At 41.7% G+C, this 13,963-nt stretch overlaps 1 protein-coding gene across 2 annotated transcripts in view; it reads left to right on the top strand.

The window, feature by feature from the left end:
• LOC127532610 (high affinity immunoglobulin epsilon receptor subunit alpha-like) overlaps positions 1–11,831 on the top strand; it is a 175,850-nt gene extending 164,019 nt beyond the window's left edge. The window contains exons 4-5 of one of the 2 annotated variants that reach the window (XM_051944580.1): positions 11,299–11,454; positions 11,575–11,831. In XM_051944580.1, coding sequence (XP_051800540.1) covers positions 11,299–11,454; positions 11,575–11,687 — 269 coding nt within the window. In that variant the 3' untranslated portion in view covers positions 11,688–11,831. Of the gene's footprint in view, positions 1–10,484; positions 11,003–11,298; positions 11,455–11,574 lie in introns of those variants that run through there. The other variant, XM_051944579.1, reaches the window with a different exon arrangement.
• The last annotated feature ends 2,132 nt before the right edge of the window (positions 11,832–13,963 follow it).

The following is a 13,963-nucleotide window of genomic DNA, read 5'->3' as shown; positions in this document are numbered from 1 at the left end:
CCATGTGGTCTCTCCTTTAACTGCCACCTTATGGTGGTGGAGGGTTTGTGAGCTCAGAGGATGCTGGGAGCTCTGCTGTCTGGAGTTCAGCTCCTGCTAGGGTTTCTATTGGCAGACTGGTCCAGAAACATCAAGTCCTCCCAACATCTCCATCATCTAGATTGATCCTGTGGATTGTTGCTGCTGCTGCTGGTCTTCATCAACTTTTCTGTTGCTTTGTCTGGAAATAAATGTGTTCCAAAGCTCTGCATGTTAGAACCTGATGAAATGTTGTGGATGTAAAGTGTTCTGTCAGATGAGATCAGAAGCAGATAGAAAAGTTCTGATTGTCCAGAATGAAGCAGAACTGATGAACGGAACCTTAAAGTGAACTGGTTTGAATGTTTTATCTGCTAGCAGCTCTGATGATGCTCTGAACTTTTAACATGGTAAAGGTGCAGATAATAGAATATATTTTGATACTTTTTTAACTGCTCAGGGTTTGTGACTTTTATCTTCATCCTATATTATATCTTGTTCTTTTAATCTGTACAAAAACTTTGTACTCAGTTGCAGAATGTAAACTGATGATCAGATTCTTCATAAAGTTCTTGTTTTAATGTTTTATCGGTCAGCAGCTCTGCTGATGTTCTTACCTTTAATGTGGTAAAGGTGCAGGTAATATTATATATTTTAGATATTATTGATACTTTTTATACTGATAAGTGTTCTGTGAGTTTGATCTTCATCCTATTTCATGTTTAGTTGTTAATCTGCAGATAAATGTAGTAAAATAACATTGTTTGTTACTGAAAGTTGAATAGAGTTATTGTATTTATTTACTTCACAGAAATGATTGGCTGTTTATCCTGCAACACAGTGGAAATAAGGAACTTTACTGCTGCTTTTTGCACTCTGGCATTGATTCTAATCTGATTGTCTTTGTTCTTTTACAATGAAAATAAAGTTGAATGTAATCAGTGATCTGTGGTTCATTATAATTTCTATGTAGAGTTTTAAAGCTGGTTTCTTCTCTGCAGAAGTGATCATAAAGGTTGTTTCTCCAGATTCTGATCCTGCTGCTTCATGTCTGACAACAACCTGTTGAACTGGTTCACAACAAACAGATCAGGAGTTTCTCTACAGGATCAGTCCACAGAGATTCTAGAAAACCACTAATAATAGAAGAAGAAACAGCAGAAACGTCTGATTCCACTTTTCTGCTGATGGTTGAACTGACCATGTGTGACTGGTTGTTGTGTTTCTCCATAGATCTGATTAGTGTAGAAAACATCCAGACTGTAGTTTACCAGAACTTCCTGCTGCTCTGTAGAATCTGTTTCTACAACCAGAGACTTTAGAGACAGTCTGTCTGAACACAGATCATGTTCCTCTGGACACACCATGCTAAAGATAAAGAGAGTTTAGGTTTATTATGAAAGTTTAGTTCCTCTTCCTGTAGTTCAGCTCTGAGTTTTGAACACAAACAACAAACTCTGGAACCTCATTAAATGTTTTGAGTTTCAAATGTGGATGTAAACTTTCTGATTTGTTCGTCTTCCTGTCTAGTATCTTCTTTCTGATCTGATTTTCTCTGTCAGGTTGAATCATCTTCTAAAAACTGTAAATAATCAGAGATGAATGAAGACAGAGAGCAGCAGCCTCCATCTTTACTGAGCAGAAACCACAGCAGGAAAGTTTAACGTTGCTTCTTTCAAACATCCACTTACAGAGAATTCATCAGAGACCAGATTTGCTGCAGGTCATGAAGCAGGTCTGTCTGAAAGGACTTCCTGTACGAGTCTCTTCCTGCAGAGGTTTTCTTCATGAACATGTAGCATCCATCCCATGTAGCTCATGTATTAACACTCTGTTAATGTGGTGGTAGAACTACAGACGGGGTCCTGGGTCCTAATTTACTGCCTAATAAATAAACCTTAGCAAACAGGAGATAGAACTGAAAAACTGTCCTAGAACTTTGATGTAAATTATCATTGATGGAGCCTCCCTTTAGCAGGAAAATGTAAATAAACTCCTTTCTACCCTTGCTTCATGTTGAAAAACATTACATTGATTATGTTGGGTCAAAATTAAAGAGTGATTGGCCTAGCTGAAAAAAAAGGTTCTGTGACATCCAGAGAAACAACTAAAGGACCGGTTCCAGCCCGTGAAGTTTTGACGAGCTCTACGCCGTTTTAGGGAAGTCATAAAATTGTTGTCCAGATGCAACACTGTTAGCACTTAGCTGCCAGTGGCTAGCTTGTTAGCTCATGCTAGCATTCATTCATTCATTCATGTTCATTCTGCCAGCAGAATGCATTTCACATATCATTTATTGAACATTATTGAAATACCAGTTATTAATCTGTTGTTCAGGACATTAGCTTTACTTTTGTTTGTGTGTTTTCAGGTTGCAGATCCATGAACAACCTCTTATAATGACAACAATATTTCACAGCAGGTCTGCAGATAGTGTGATGTTGTAGCACTGTAACGTGTTGCTAATTTATATGCTTAAGTAGCTAATCTTCTAAAGCTCAATGAAAAAACAACAGACAGTAAATTATCACTGAGTGACCTTGTCCAGTTTTGTCTGTGCTGAACAGATGGATCTGGCAGCACTGAGCCTCTGTTAAACACCTCAGGAGACAACGATGCTGAGGGTGATGCTGCCAAAGCAACAGCTCCACCTGCTGGTCAACCAACGCCACAAGGTGAGCTCTGACATTCAGGAACACTGTTGGTTTTTTAAGACACATTAATCAGTTTAGATGTGGAAATTCAATTGAATTATTCTGTAAAATTTGAATCCACTATAGGAAAATAACATTTCTGAAGGAGGTCATATAAAAAATTCATATATATTACGTTGTTTTACTTATTTTTGAATGAATATGCTGACTGAATCCATTTAGTCACACATTCATGTCCAATACACCTTTTAAATGTAATGAAATAAAGAAAACTGATTAAAAAAAATTGTGAAGAACTAAAGTGTAGCAGAAGGAATGGAAATTTAATTGAATCACTGCTGCATTTATTTTTCCTGTTTATAGTTTTTTATCAATTCAGTTTTTAGAGCACAGTGCCAAAGAAAGGGGTGAAAAACTCAGATAATAGAGGCACTGGAAAAAGGTCTGCAGCACATCACACACCATGACAACACCTATGACTATGAGAAGGAACGTCTGTGATGGAGAAAGAGATAGAGAGAAACAGAATGGATCCACAGCCTCCATCCACGTCCTCTGGACCTCCTCCTCCATCCACAGCCTCCATCAGAGCCGGCTCGCCCAATAGGCAATATAGGCAAATGCTAAGGGCGCCGTGGCCTCCGGGGGGCGCCACAAAATTAGGGGGGAAAAAATCCATCCATCCATTTATCCATTTTCTCCTAACCGCTACTTCTTTATACCTTCAATATTATTAAAACTAGTTAATAGTTATTAATATTAACTCTTAAAATAGAAAGGCTGACATAGATTCAAATATTTAGTAATGCCTCCCTCCCACAAACCCCCCTCCTCTGCTAGCTGATGGTACCTGCTGGCTCTCTGTGTGGGGGGAGGGGCGGATTTATTGACGTGACCCCAAAGTTTGTAAATATGTCGAAACGACCAAAGCTGTCCGGAGCACAAGGAAGAAAAAAAAGAAGAGGAGGAAAAATGGGAGAAAGAAAGAGGTAAAGTAAAGATACAGTGATGACATGAAGCAGCCGTCAGGTGTACTGCCTCAGGTGTTCTGCAGTCTACTGTTAAACTGATAACTTGCTTCTGAGCGATTAGCCACAGTTGCTAACAACTGCTAATCACTTTCATATGTGTGTATCTGGACTGCATGGAAGGGTCTTTACTGTTCTGGATCATTGGTAAAGGTTAGACCTTCTCAGTAGGTTCTATATGAGCCTGACCTACAGTTTATTATTTGTTTTATTTACATCTGGCTCACTCACGTTTCTCCTGCTTTTAATGATGCAAACTCGTCTCTGTGGACTTTCAATAATAAGCATTAATCATGTGGTCTCCAGGGAGTTGTCATATGATGATGTCATAGATAACTTTGCTGGAAAAAAATCTAGGAAAGTACAGTTCTAGCAAGAGAGGTGAGGTTGAGCAGGTGGTGGCACTGGCATCACGCTAGTGGATGCAGTAATAATCACCACTAGGTCTATATGCCTTTTTTGTACATAGTTTTCAAATTATTAAAATAATTGACTTTACTGCCATTATCTGCTTCTCTAACATATATTAGTGTGTGTGTGTTTACAGTGTTTGCAAAATACCTATCTACAGTCAAGCTGAATATCAGAATATTCTATTACTGTTAATCCCGCTATGAATATTAAAATACGCCGAACCATTTGTCCTGTATCACATAGCTACATGTATGACGTTTGCAGCAAAAAACATTTTTAAAAAAACGTGTGAAAATCAGTTTAATAGTCAGAGTTAAGATGGATTAAATGCGCTGTCAAACAGCGCTGAGTGGAGCGGCTGACCGGACCAAGATGGTGGCCGTATTTCTCGCTGTGCAGCAGCCCGAGTGGTGTCTACTCTGTTGCGCGAGCAAAGCACACTGGGAAATGGGTACCAATAATAGCTAAATTACAGTTATTATTCTAACCCTGTTATCCGTTTTGTCCATTTTCCAATTGTGCACAAAATCGGAAATCGGAAAAAAAGATTCGTTATCCGTTTTTTCGTTTTGGGTCTGGAAACAAATATTGAAAAAAACGAGTCGTTATTTCGTTTTTTTGGTTTGGTTTTATTTTGAAAAACGAATGAACGAATGATACACGGATTTTTCTTGCTCACAATATCTCCCTCTGCCTCCTTAATACAACAGCACATGCATGTAAAATTCACCATGCTATAATGCTCTGTATTTATAGCCTCTATAACAACCACTGAAAATACAGGCTGCATTTTCTTAACTATGTCCTAATTTTCAACTTACTCTTTTTTTGGCACCAAAATAGTGCCTGATATCTTCTCCTTTCCTCTTGATCATGTTGGCTCTGTAAATGAAATCTAATTTGAGTTCAATGAAGTAGTCATAAATTTGGACTAATACAACTATCACAGGCAATCAGTTAATCAGCTTTTAGTACGTTGATTTGAACAGTTCAACTAATCAGCCAGATTATAGTCCTGCATGAAATCTACTGTCATGGAGTGCCTATTATAAAAGCTAATATCAAGGCAAAAGCGTAAATAGATCCCCGCTCACAAGACTATTAAAATTAAATAATATAATTTTGTAACAGACTGACATTGGATTACATGTTGTCTATCAGTTCTGTGTTTTCCTATATTCATAAAGGTGACATACAGGCTGACAGGCCTGTCAGTCATTGAGAGAGAACTGGAGCTAAAAGCTAAAAGTAGTGAGGACTGGTCTTCATTATTGGATGAACGTCAGCCCCCCATTTTCTAACTGCTCATGAGCACCGGTGTAAGCTAACGTAACATTCACACCAGTTTAAGCTAGCATTAACATATTGACATTTACACATAGATACATGATAACATTCGTCTGAGACACTGGACACAATATGAATCCAAATATAATTCATAACTCCGAAAGTGGGATACTAAATAAAAATAAACTGGCTAGATAACTTACATCACAGTGCTCCCCAAGTCGTTGATGTCCCGAAACAGCGCAAAGCCAACTTTTTCTCCGTCTAGCTCTTTTTTTTTTTTCCGTACGCGCGGCTACTTGGATTTCAGCCAGGCAGCTGGGAACTAACAGTGACAGTGAAAATGGTATAGTCCACTCTAGGGGTGGCTGTCTGGGTGTGTGTGTTTTAGCACAAGCCTCTTCCTGGCATGAATATGGAAAATACAATACACTGTAATATTTTTGACACTAAAAAGACAGATATATGTTTCAACTCCCCCCAATCTCTTATTTGTACCCCTTTTAGGAGGGGTCGAAGTTGTAATTGGGGGGGTTAAACCCTCCCAAACCCCCCCGGAATTCGCATTATGCTATCCATCCTGGTCACTCCCAAAGAGAACCTCAGCATCTTCACTTCTGCTACCTCCAGCTCTGCCTCCTGTCTTTTCCTCAGGGACACTGTCTCCAGACCAAACAACATGGCTGGTCTCACCACAGTTTTGTAAACCTTTCCTTTCATTTTAGCTGAAACTCTTCTATCACACATCACACCTGACACTTTTCTCCAGCCGTTCCAGCCTACCTGTACACGCTTCTTCACCTCTTTTCCACACTCTCCATTGCTCTGGACTGTTGACCCTAAGTACTTAAAATCCTCCACCTTCTTGATCTCTTCTCCCTGTAACCTCACTCTTCCACTTGGGTCCCTCTCATTCACACACAGATACTCCGTCTTGCTGCGGCTAACCTTCATTCCTCTCCTTTCCAGGGCAAACCTCCACGCCTCTAGCTTCTCCTCCACCTGTTCCCTGCTCTCACTACAGATCACAATGTCATCTGCAAACATCATAGTCCATGGAGACTCCTGTCTAACCTCGTCTGTCATCCTGTCCATCACCATAGCAAACAAGAAGGGGCTCAGAGCTGATCCCTGATGTAGTCCCACCTCCACCTTGAACTCCTCTGTTACTCCTACAGCACACCTCACCACTGTCTTACAGTCCTCATACATGTCCTGCACCACTCTAACATACTTCTCTGCCACTCCAGACTTCCTCATACAAAACCACAGTTCCTCTCTGGGCACCCTGTCACAAGCTTTCTCCAGATCTACAAAGACACAATGCAGCTCCTTCTGACCTTCTCTGTACTTCTCTATCAACATCCTCAAAGCAAATATTGCATCTGTTGCACTCTTTCTTGGCATGAAACCATACTGCTGCTCACAGATGTTCACCTCTGCCCTTAGTCTAGCTTCAGCTACTCTTTCCTATAGCTTCATTGTGTGGCTCATCAGCGTTATTCCTCTGTAGTTGCCACAACTCTGCACATCTCCCTTGTTCTTAAAGATGGGCACCAGCACACTTCTCCTCCATTCCTCGGGCATCTTCTCACTATCTAAGATCCTGTTGAACAACCCAGTCAGAAACTCTACTGCTACCTCTCTGAGACACTTCCATACCTCCACAGGTATATCATCAGGACCAAGTGCCTTTCCACTCTTCATCCTCTTCAATGCCCTCCTCACTTCATCCTTACTAATCTTTGCTACTTCCTGGTCCACAACAGTCACCTCTTCTACTCTTCGTTGTCTCTCATTTTCCTCATTCATCAACTCTTCAAAGTACTCTTTCCATCTTCCCATCACACTATTGTCACCTGTCAACACACTTCCATCCTTATCCTTTATCACCCTAACCTGCTGCACGTCCTTCCCATCTCTGTCTCTCTGCCTTGCCAACCTGTACAGATCAGTCTCTCCCTCCTTACTGTCCAACCAAGCATACAAGTCATCATAAGCCCCTTGTTTGGCCTTTGCCACCTCTACTTTCACCTTACGCTGCATCTCCCTGTACTCCTGTCTACTCTCTTCAGTCCTCTCAGTGTCCCACTTCTTCTTAGCTAACCTCTTTCTCTGGATCCACTCCTGCACCTCCTCATTCCACCACCAAGTCTCCTTATCTCCTTTCCTTCCAGATGACACACCAAGTACTCTCCGACCTGTCTCCCTGATCACATTTGCTGTAGTTGTCCAGTCATCTGGAAGCACCTCCTGACCATCCAAAGCCTGTCTCAACTCTTTCCTGAAAGTCATACAACACTCTTCCTTTTTCAGCTTCCACCATTTGGTCCTCTGCTCTGCCTTTGCCCTCTTCATCTTCTTCACCACCAGGGTCATCCTACACACCACCATCCTGTGCTGTCTGGCTACACTCTCACCTACCACTACTTTGCAGTCACTGATCTCCTTCAGATTACACCGTCTACATAAGATGTAGTCTACCTGTGTGCTCCTACCTCCACTCTGATAGGTCACTCTATGTTCCTGCCTCTTCTGGAAGAAGTATTCACTACAGCCATTTCCATCCTTTTTGCAAAGTCAACCACCATCTGTCCTTCTGCGTTCCTCTCCTGGATACCAAACCTGCCCATGACCTCCTCATCATCTCTGTTTCCTGCACCAACATGTCCATTGAAGTCTGTACCAATGACAACTCTCTCACTTCTAGGGATGCTCTGCATCACTTCATCAAGGTCCAACCAGAATTTCTGCTTCTCCTCCAGCTCACATCCTACCTGTGGAGCATACCCACTAACAACATTGAACATCACACCTTCGATTTCTAGCTTCAGGCTCATCACTCGATCTGACACTCTTTTTACCTCCAGGACATTCCTAACAAACTCCTCCTTCAAGATAACTCCTACTCCATTTCTCTTCCTATCTACACCATGATAGAACAACTTGAACCCTGCTCCTAAACTTCTAGCTTTACTACCTTTCCACCTGGTCTCCTGGACACACAGTATGTCCACCTTCCTCCTCTGCATCATGTCAACCAGCTCTCTACCTTTTCCTGTCATAGTTCCAACATTCAAAGTCCCTACTCTCAGTCCTAGACTCTTGGTGTTCCTCTTCTCTCTCTTCCTACGAACACACCTTCCTCCCCTCCTTCTTCGACCAACAGTCGTCCATTTTCCACCGGCACCCTGTAGGTCGACAGCACCAACGGCGGTCGTTGTTAACCCGGGCCTCGACCGATCCGGTATGGAAGTCATACATTTGATTCGCATGTTTGAGCTGGCCAAAGTTTTACGTCGGATGCCCTTCCTACCACAACCCTCTGTATTTATCCGGGCTTGGGACCGGCACAATTTGACACTGGCTTGTGTCCCATTGCGGCTATATTGCTAATTTAAAAATAATAAATACAATAATAAGAAATTACTTTCTAAAATGTTTGAAACAATAAGTACACTCACCACCAGCAGATAGTCCCAGGAGAACCGTGAGCAGCAGGATCCTGGTTTGCATCGTAGTGAACTCGGTCCAGAGTGCTACCTGTCCAGGTGAGCTCCCTGTGGAAAACTACAGCTCCAGATTCTACAGCGGTGTCTACTGGATATTCCACTCCGCCCTCGGTGACTCCAGAGCAGCCGATGCTCCGGCTCCGACGCGTCCCCACCGTCTCCCATGTTTCCCTCAGAGCTGTTCTGAAGATGAAACCTCCGCAGTGGGTCCCGTCGGTCAGCAGACTTCTTAGAGGACAGACCGAGGTGGAGGGACAGAGAGACTCCCAGACTCACCATGAGCTGCTCCACAGTAACCTTTCCAGAAAATCGACATTTAAGTGCAGGTGGAACTCCAGCTTACACGATGACGTCACCGCCTCACCTCACCTGCTCCGGTTGTCTTTATCATGAAAAACAACAAAATGGAATCAGATATAATAACACAGACCTGCATTTATCACTATTATTGTTGTTGTTGTTGTTTTTCTTCTTCTTCTTCTTCATATTATTATTATTGTAGAGACCATCCAATCATCTAGTTCAGTCCAACAGGAATGTTCATGGTGAATCAAATCCAAAACAATCCATGAACCAATCAGTAACATGAATCTATTGTACTTCACTCTGTTGACCACTAGAGGTCCTACTGGAGCAATGTGTGTTTCTGAAGCCTCCAGGAATGAACCATGTTTGGAATAAAGAGTGGAAGCTTCAACAGAGCCTGGATCAGCATCACTAACCACAGGACCATAAAATAACCAGTAGACTAAATAAACATAGTTTGGAGGAAACATCAGCTTTAAAGCTCCTACACTGACACACTTTTCATTTAATTCTATCAACGAACTCATGTTTGATGCATGAAGGCATCACACTGTCAGAGAAGGCATCACTCTGCTGGGTACCTGAAGGCATCACGCTGTCAGATACCTGAAGGCTCTGCCGGTTTCTCGTCTTTCTGACCACATTTCAGAGGTTGAAACTCAGAGACGCTCTCAGACTGGCAGCAACTAAACCTCTGATTTCCTGTCAGCTTCAGAGGAAACAGCTTTTTGTGTTCAGACTATCGTCGCATTAAATCTTCATCAATCTTCGTCCCTGACAGCTTCAAATAAGGACTCCCCGTCCTCCTGATGGAAACAAAGATTTATTTTATTTAAAGCGTTTAACTGTCAGTGAACGCATCACGACCAACTTTTATCTCTCAGCCTTTTTGTAGCGACAGTCAGAGCAGAGAAACCAGAGCAGAGAGGCAGGAAGGAGGAGTTTACTGATGAGACAGAGCTGATCAGAGAGAGGATCTAATACCAGCAGCTCAGGATGGAGGGAACATCTCTGCTGTGGATCTGTAAGTTATCTCTGATTGTCTTTGGGAGTTTGTGTGATTTTAGCAAAGTTTGGATCAAAAATAAACAACAATAATTAAAGTTGATGAGGAAAGTGCTGAACGTTCTGCTACAAAGATCAGAAGAAGCTTCTTTAAATGTTGGAAACAGAACCATGGAGGTTTGCTCTGCTGGCCTCAATGGAGGATTTATGTTGGAGATGAAACATTGTCGTGTCTCAAACTAACCTTCATGTCTCTTTAGTTCTGCTCTCACTGATGAGCTGCAGAACAAACCAGGTGAAGCTGAACCTGAGTCCAAACAGATCTCAGTTTTTTGAAGGAGAGTCTGTTTCTCTGAGCTGTGAGGATGAAGACCGATCTGCTGGTTGGACTCTGAGGAGAAACACCACCAGAAGAACCAGAACTCAGTGTGGAGATGTATGGGGAAGACCATCTGGTTCCAGCTGTAACATCAACAACATGTTTCCACATGACAGTGGAGTTTACTGGTGTGAGTCCATGGAGGCAGCAGCCAGTCAGAGCATCAACCTCACTGTTTCTGGTAAGATGAGCTGTGCAGTCAGTGCTGATGAAGCTGTGTGTGAATGGATGAAATGCTGTAGTTTGTCTCTGTGTTGAGGTGGATCAGTGATCCTGCAGAGTCCTGTCCTCCCTGTGATGGAGGGAGATCCCCTCACTCTGAGCTGTCAATCAAAGCAGGACTCCCCCCTCCCAGCTGCTTTCTATAAAGATGGCTCCCTCATCAGGACTGAGCCCGGAGGTCACATGACCATCCTCCATGTTTCCAGGTCTGATGAAGGCCTCTACAGGTGTAGCATCAGCAGTCATGGAGAGTCTCCATCCAGCTGGATCTCTGTCACAGGTCAGGATTCTTCTACTGAAAGACACACACAACATGAGGAGAGACACACAACATGAGTAGACACACACAACATGAGTAGACACACACAACAATGTTAAAGATGCAAAACAACGAAAAAGAGACACAGGATGACTGAAAACAAAAATGAAATGATCAGAAACAGTCACCTGACCATTTTCTCTTCTTTCCACAGGTAAACCGACAACCTCAACCCCTCCCACTTCTTCAGCTCCCCCTGTCTCCTCCTCCCTCCATCTTGTCTTCAGGCTGCTCTGCCACCTGGTGGTGTTCTGTCCATACTTCATCTCTACTGGCCTCATGGTGTCTTCGTATCGACACAGAGCGACAGGTACTGATCAATCACTGACCTGTCAATCAATAAATCAATCAATCAATCAATCCTCTGATGATTGACAGCTGTCTCTACCTGTTGATAAAATATTTTCTTTCTGATCTTCTCTGACTGCAGAAAAAGATCTTCCCGTCTCCATGGTGATGGCCCCGCCCACACAGGCTGAGCGGGGATTGGATGATGACTATGATGACATCATCACTGCTGTGACCACGGAGCATCAGTTCTGATCTGAACTCAGGATCCTCCAATCAGAAAATGTTTTTATTTTATCATGTAATTGTGTTGTTTCTTGTTTTTGTGTTCATTTTGTCTCATTGCTGGTGTTTCAGTTTCATATATACTGTTTCTTTGTGTGAGTTTTGCATATTTTTGTGTTTGTTTTGGGAACAAAAGTTAAAAAAAAAGTGTCCCAAATCACAAAAAAAGCTTAAAATGACTCCACGTTTCACAAATGAGTTAAAATTTGTTAAAATGTCTCAATATTTGTCAAATTATTCCATTAAATGACAAAAGAAAACAAGGAGACTCAGTATTTGTTCAGTGTTACTCAGAAATTACCAGCAGGTGGCAGCACAGAGTTTCTGGTTCAACACTGGAGACTGGACTCACTGTTTCCTCATCACTGATGTCAGAGCAGAAAAACACACAAAGACTCAGAAAACAACCACAGAGACACAACATGACCAACAACAGACTGAAAACTACAACAAAGAGACACAACATGACCAACAACAGACTGAAAACTACAACAGAGACACAACATGACCAACAACAGACTGAAAACTACAACAAAGAGACACAACATGACCAACAACAGACTGAAAACTACAACAAAGAGACACAACATGACCAACAACAGACTGAAAACTACAACAAAGTCACAACATGACCAACAAAAGACTGAAAATTACAACAAAGAGACACAACATGACCAACAACAGACTGAAAAATACAACAAAGAGACGTAACATGACCAACAACAGACTGAAACTACAACAAAGAGACACAACATGACCAACAACAGACTGAAAACTACAACAAAGAAACACAACATGACCAACAACAGACTGAGGACTACAACAAAGAGACACAACATGACCAACAACAGACTGAAAACTACAACAAAGTCACAACATGACCAACAAAAGACTGAAAATTACAACAAGAGACACAACATGACCAACAACAGACTGAAAAATACAACAAAGAGACGTAACATGACCAACAACAGACTGAAAACTACAACAAAGAGACACAACATGACCAACAACAGACTGAAAACTACAACAAAGAAACACAACATGACCAACAACAGACTGAAGACTACAACAAAGAGACACAACATGACCAACAACAGACTGAAAACTACAACAAAGAAACACAACATGACCAACAACAGACTGAGGACTACAACAAAGAGACCAACATGACCAACAACAGACTGAAAAACTACGACAAGAGACACAACATGACCAACAACAGACTGAAAACTACGACAAAGAGACACAAAATGACCAACAACAGACTGAAACTACGACAAGAGACACAACATGACCAACAACAGACTGAAAACTACAACAAAGAGACACAACATGACCAACAACAGACTGAAAACTACAACAAAGAGACACAACATGACCAACAACAGACTGAAAACTACAACAAAGTCACAACATGACCAACAAAAGACTGAAAATTACAACAAATGAGACACCACATGACCATACAACAGACTGAAAAATACCAACAAAGGAGACGTAACTGACCCAAGCAAACTGAACTGAAAACTAATGACCACAAAGAGAACTACAACAATGACCAACAGACCATCAACGAATGAAACTACAACAAAGAGAACTACACATGGACCAACAACAGACCTGAAAGACTACAACAAGAGACACAACATGACTAACAACAGACCTGAAAACTACAACAAAGAGTACCACAACCATGACCAACAACAGACCTGAAAACTACAAAAGAGACACAACATGACCAACAACAGACTGAAAACTACAACAAAGAGACACAACATGACCAACAACAGACTGAAAACTACAACAAAGAGACACAACATGACCAACAACAGACTGAAAACTACAACAAAGAGACACAACATGACCAACAACAGACTGAAAACTACAACAAAGAGACACAACATGACCAACAACAGACTGAAAACTACAACAAAGAGACACAACATGACCAACAACAGACTGAAAACTACAACAAAGAGACACAACATGACCAACAACAGACTGAAAACTCAACAAAGAGACACAACATGACCAACAACAGACTGAAAACTACAACAAAGAGACACAACATGACCAACAACAGACTGAAAACTACAACAGAGACACAACATGACCAACAACAGACTGAAAACTACAACAAAGAGCACAACATGACCAACAACAGACTGAAAACTACAACAGAGAGACACAAATGACCACCAACAGACTGAAAACTAAACACACAACAAACTGACCACACAACA

The sequence above is a fragment of the Acanthochromis polyacanthus genome, chromosome 24, assembly GCF_021347895.1.
Source record: "Acanthochromis polyacanthus isolate Apoly-LR-REF ecotype Palm Island chromosome 24, KAUST_Apoly_ChrSc, whole genome shotgun sequence".
NCBI classification, from domain to species: Eukaryota; Metazoa; Chordata; class Actinopteri; family Pomacentridae; genus Acanthochromis; species Acanthochromis polyacanthus.
The sequence above is the reverse complement of the archived record's forward strand: the minus strand, read 5'-3'. Positions and strand labels throughout refer to the sequence as shown.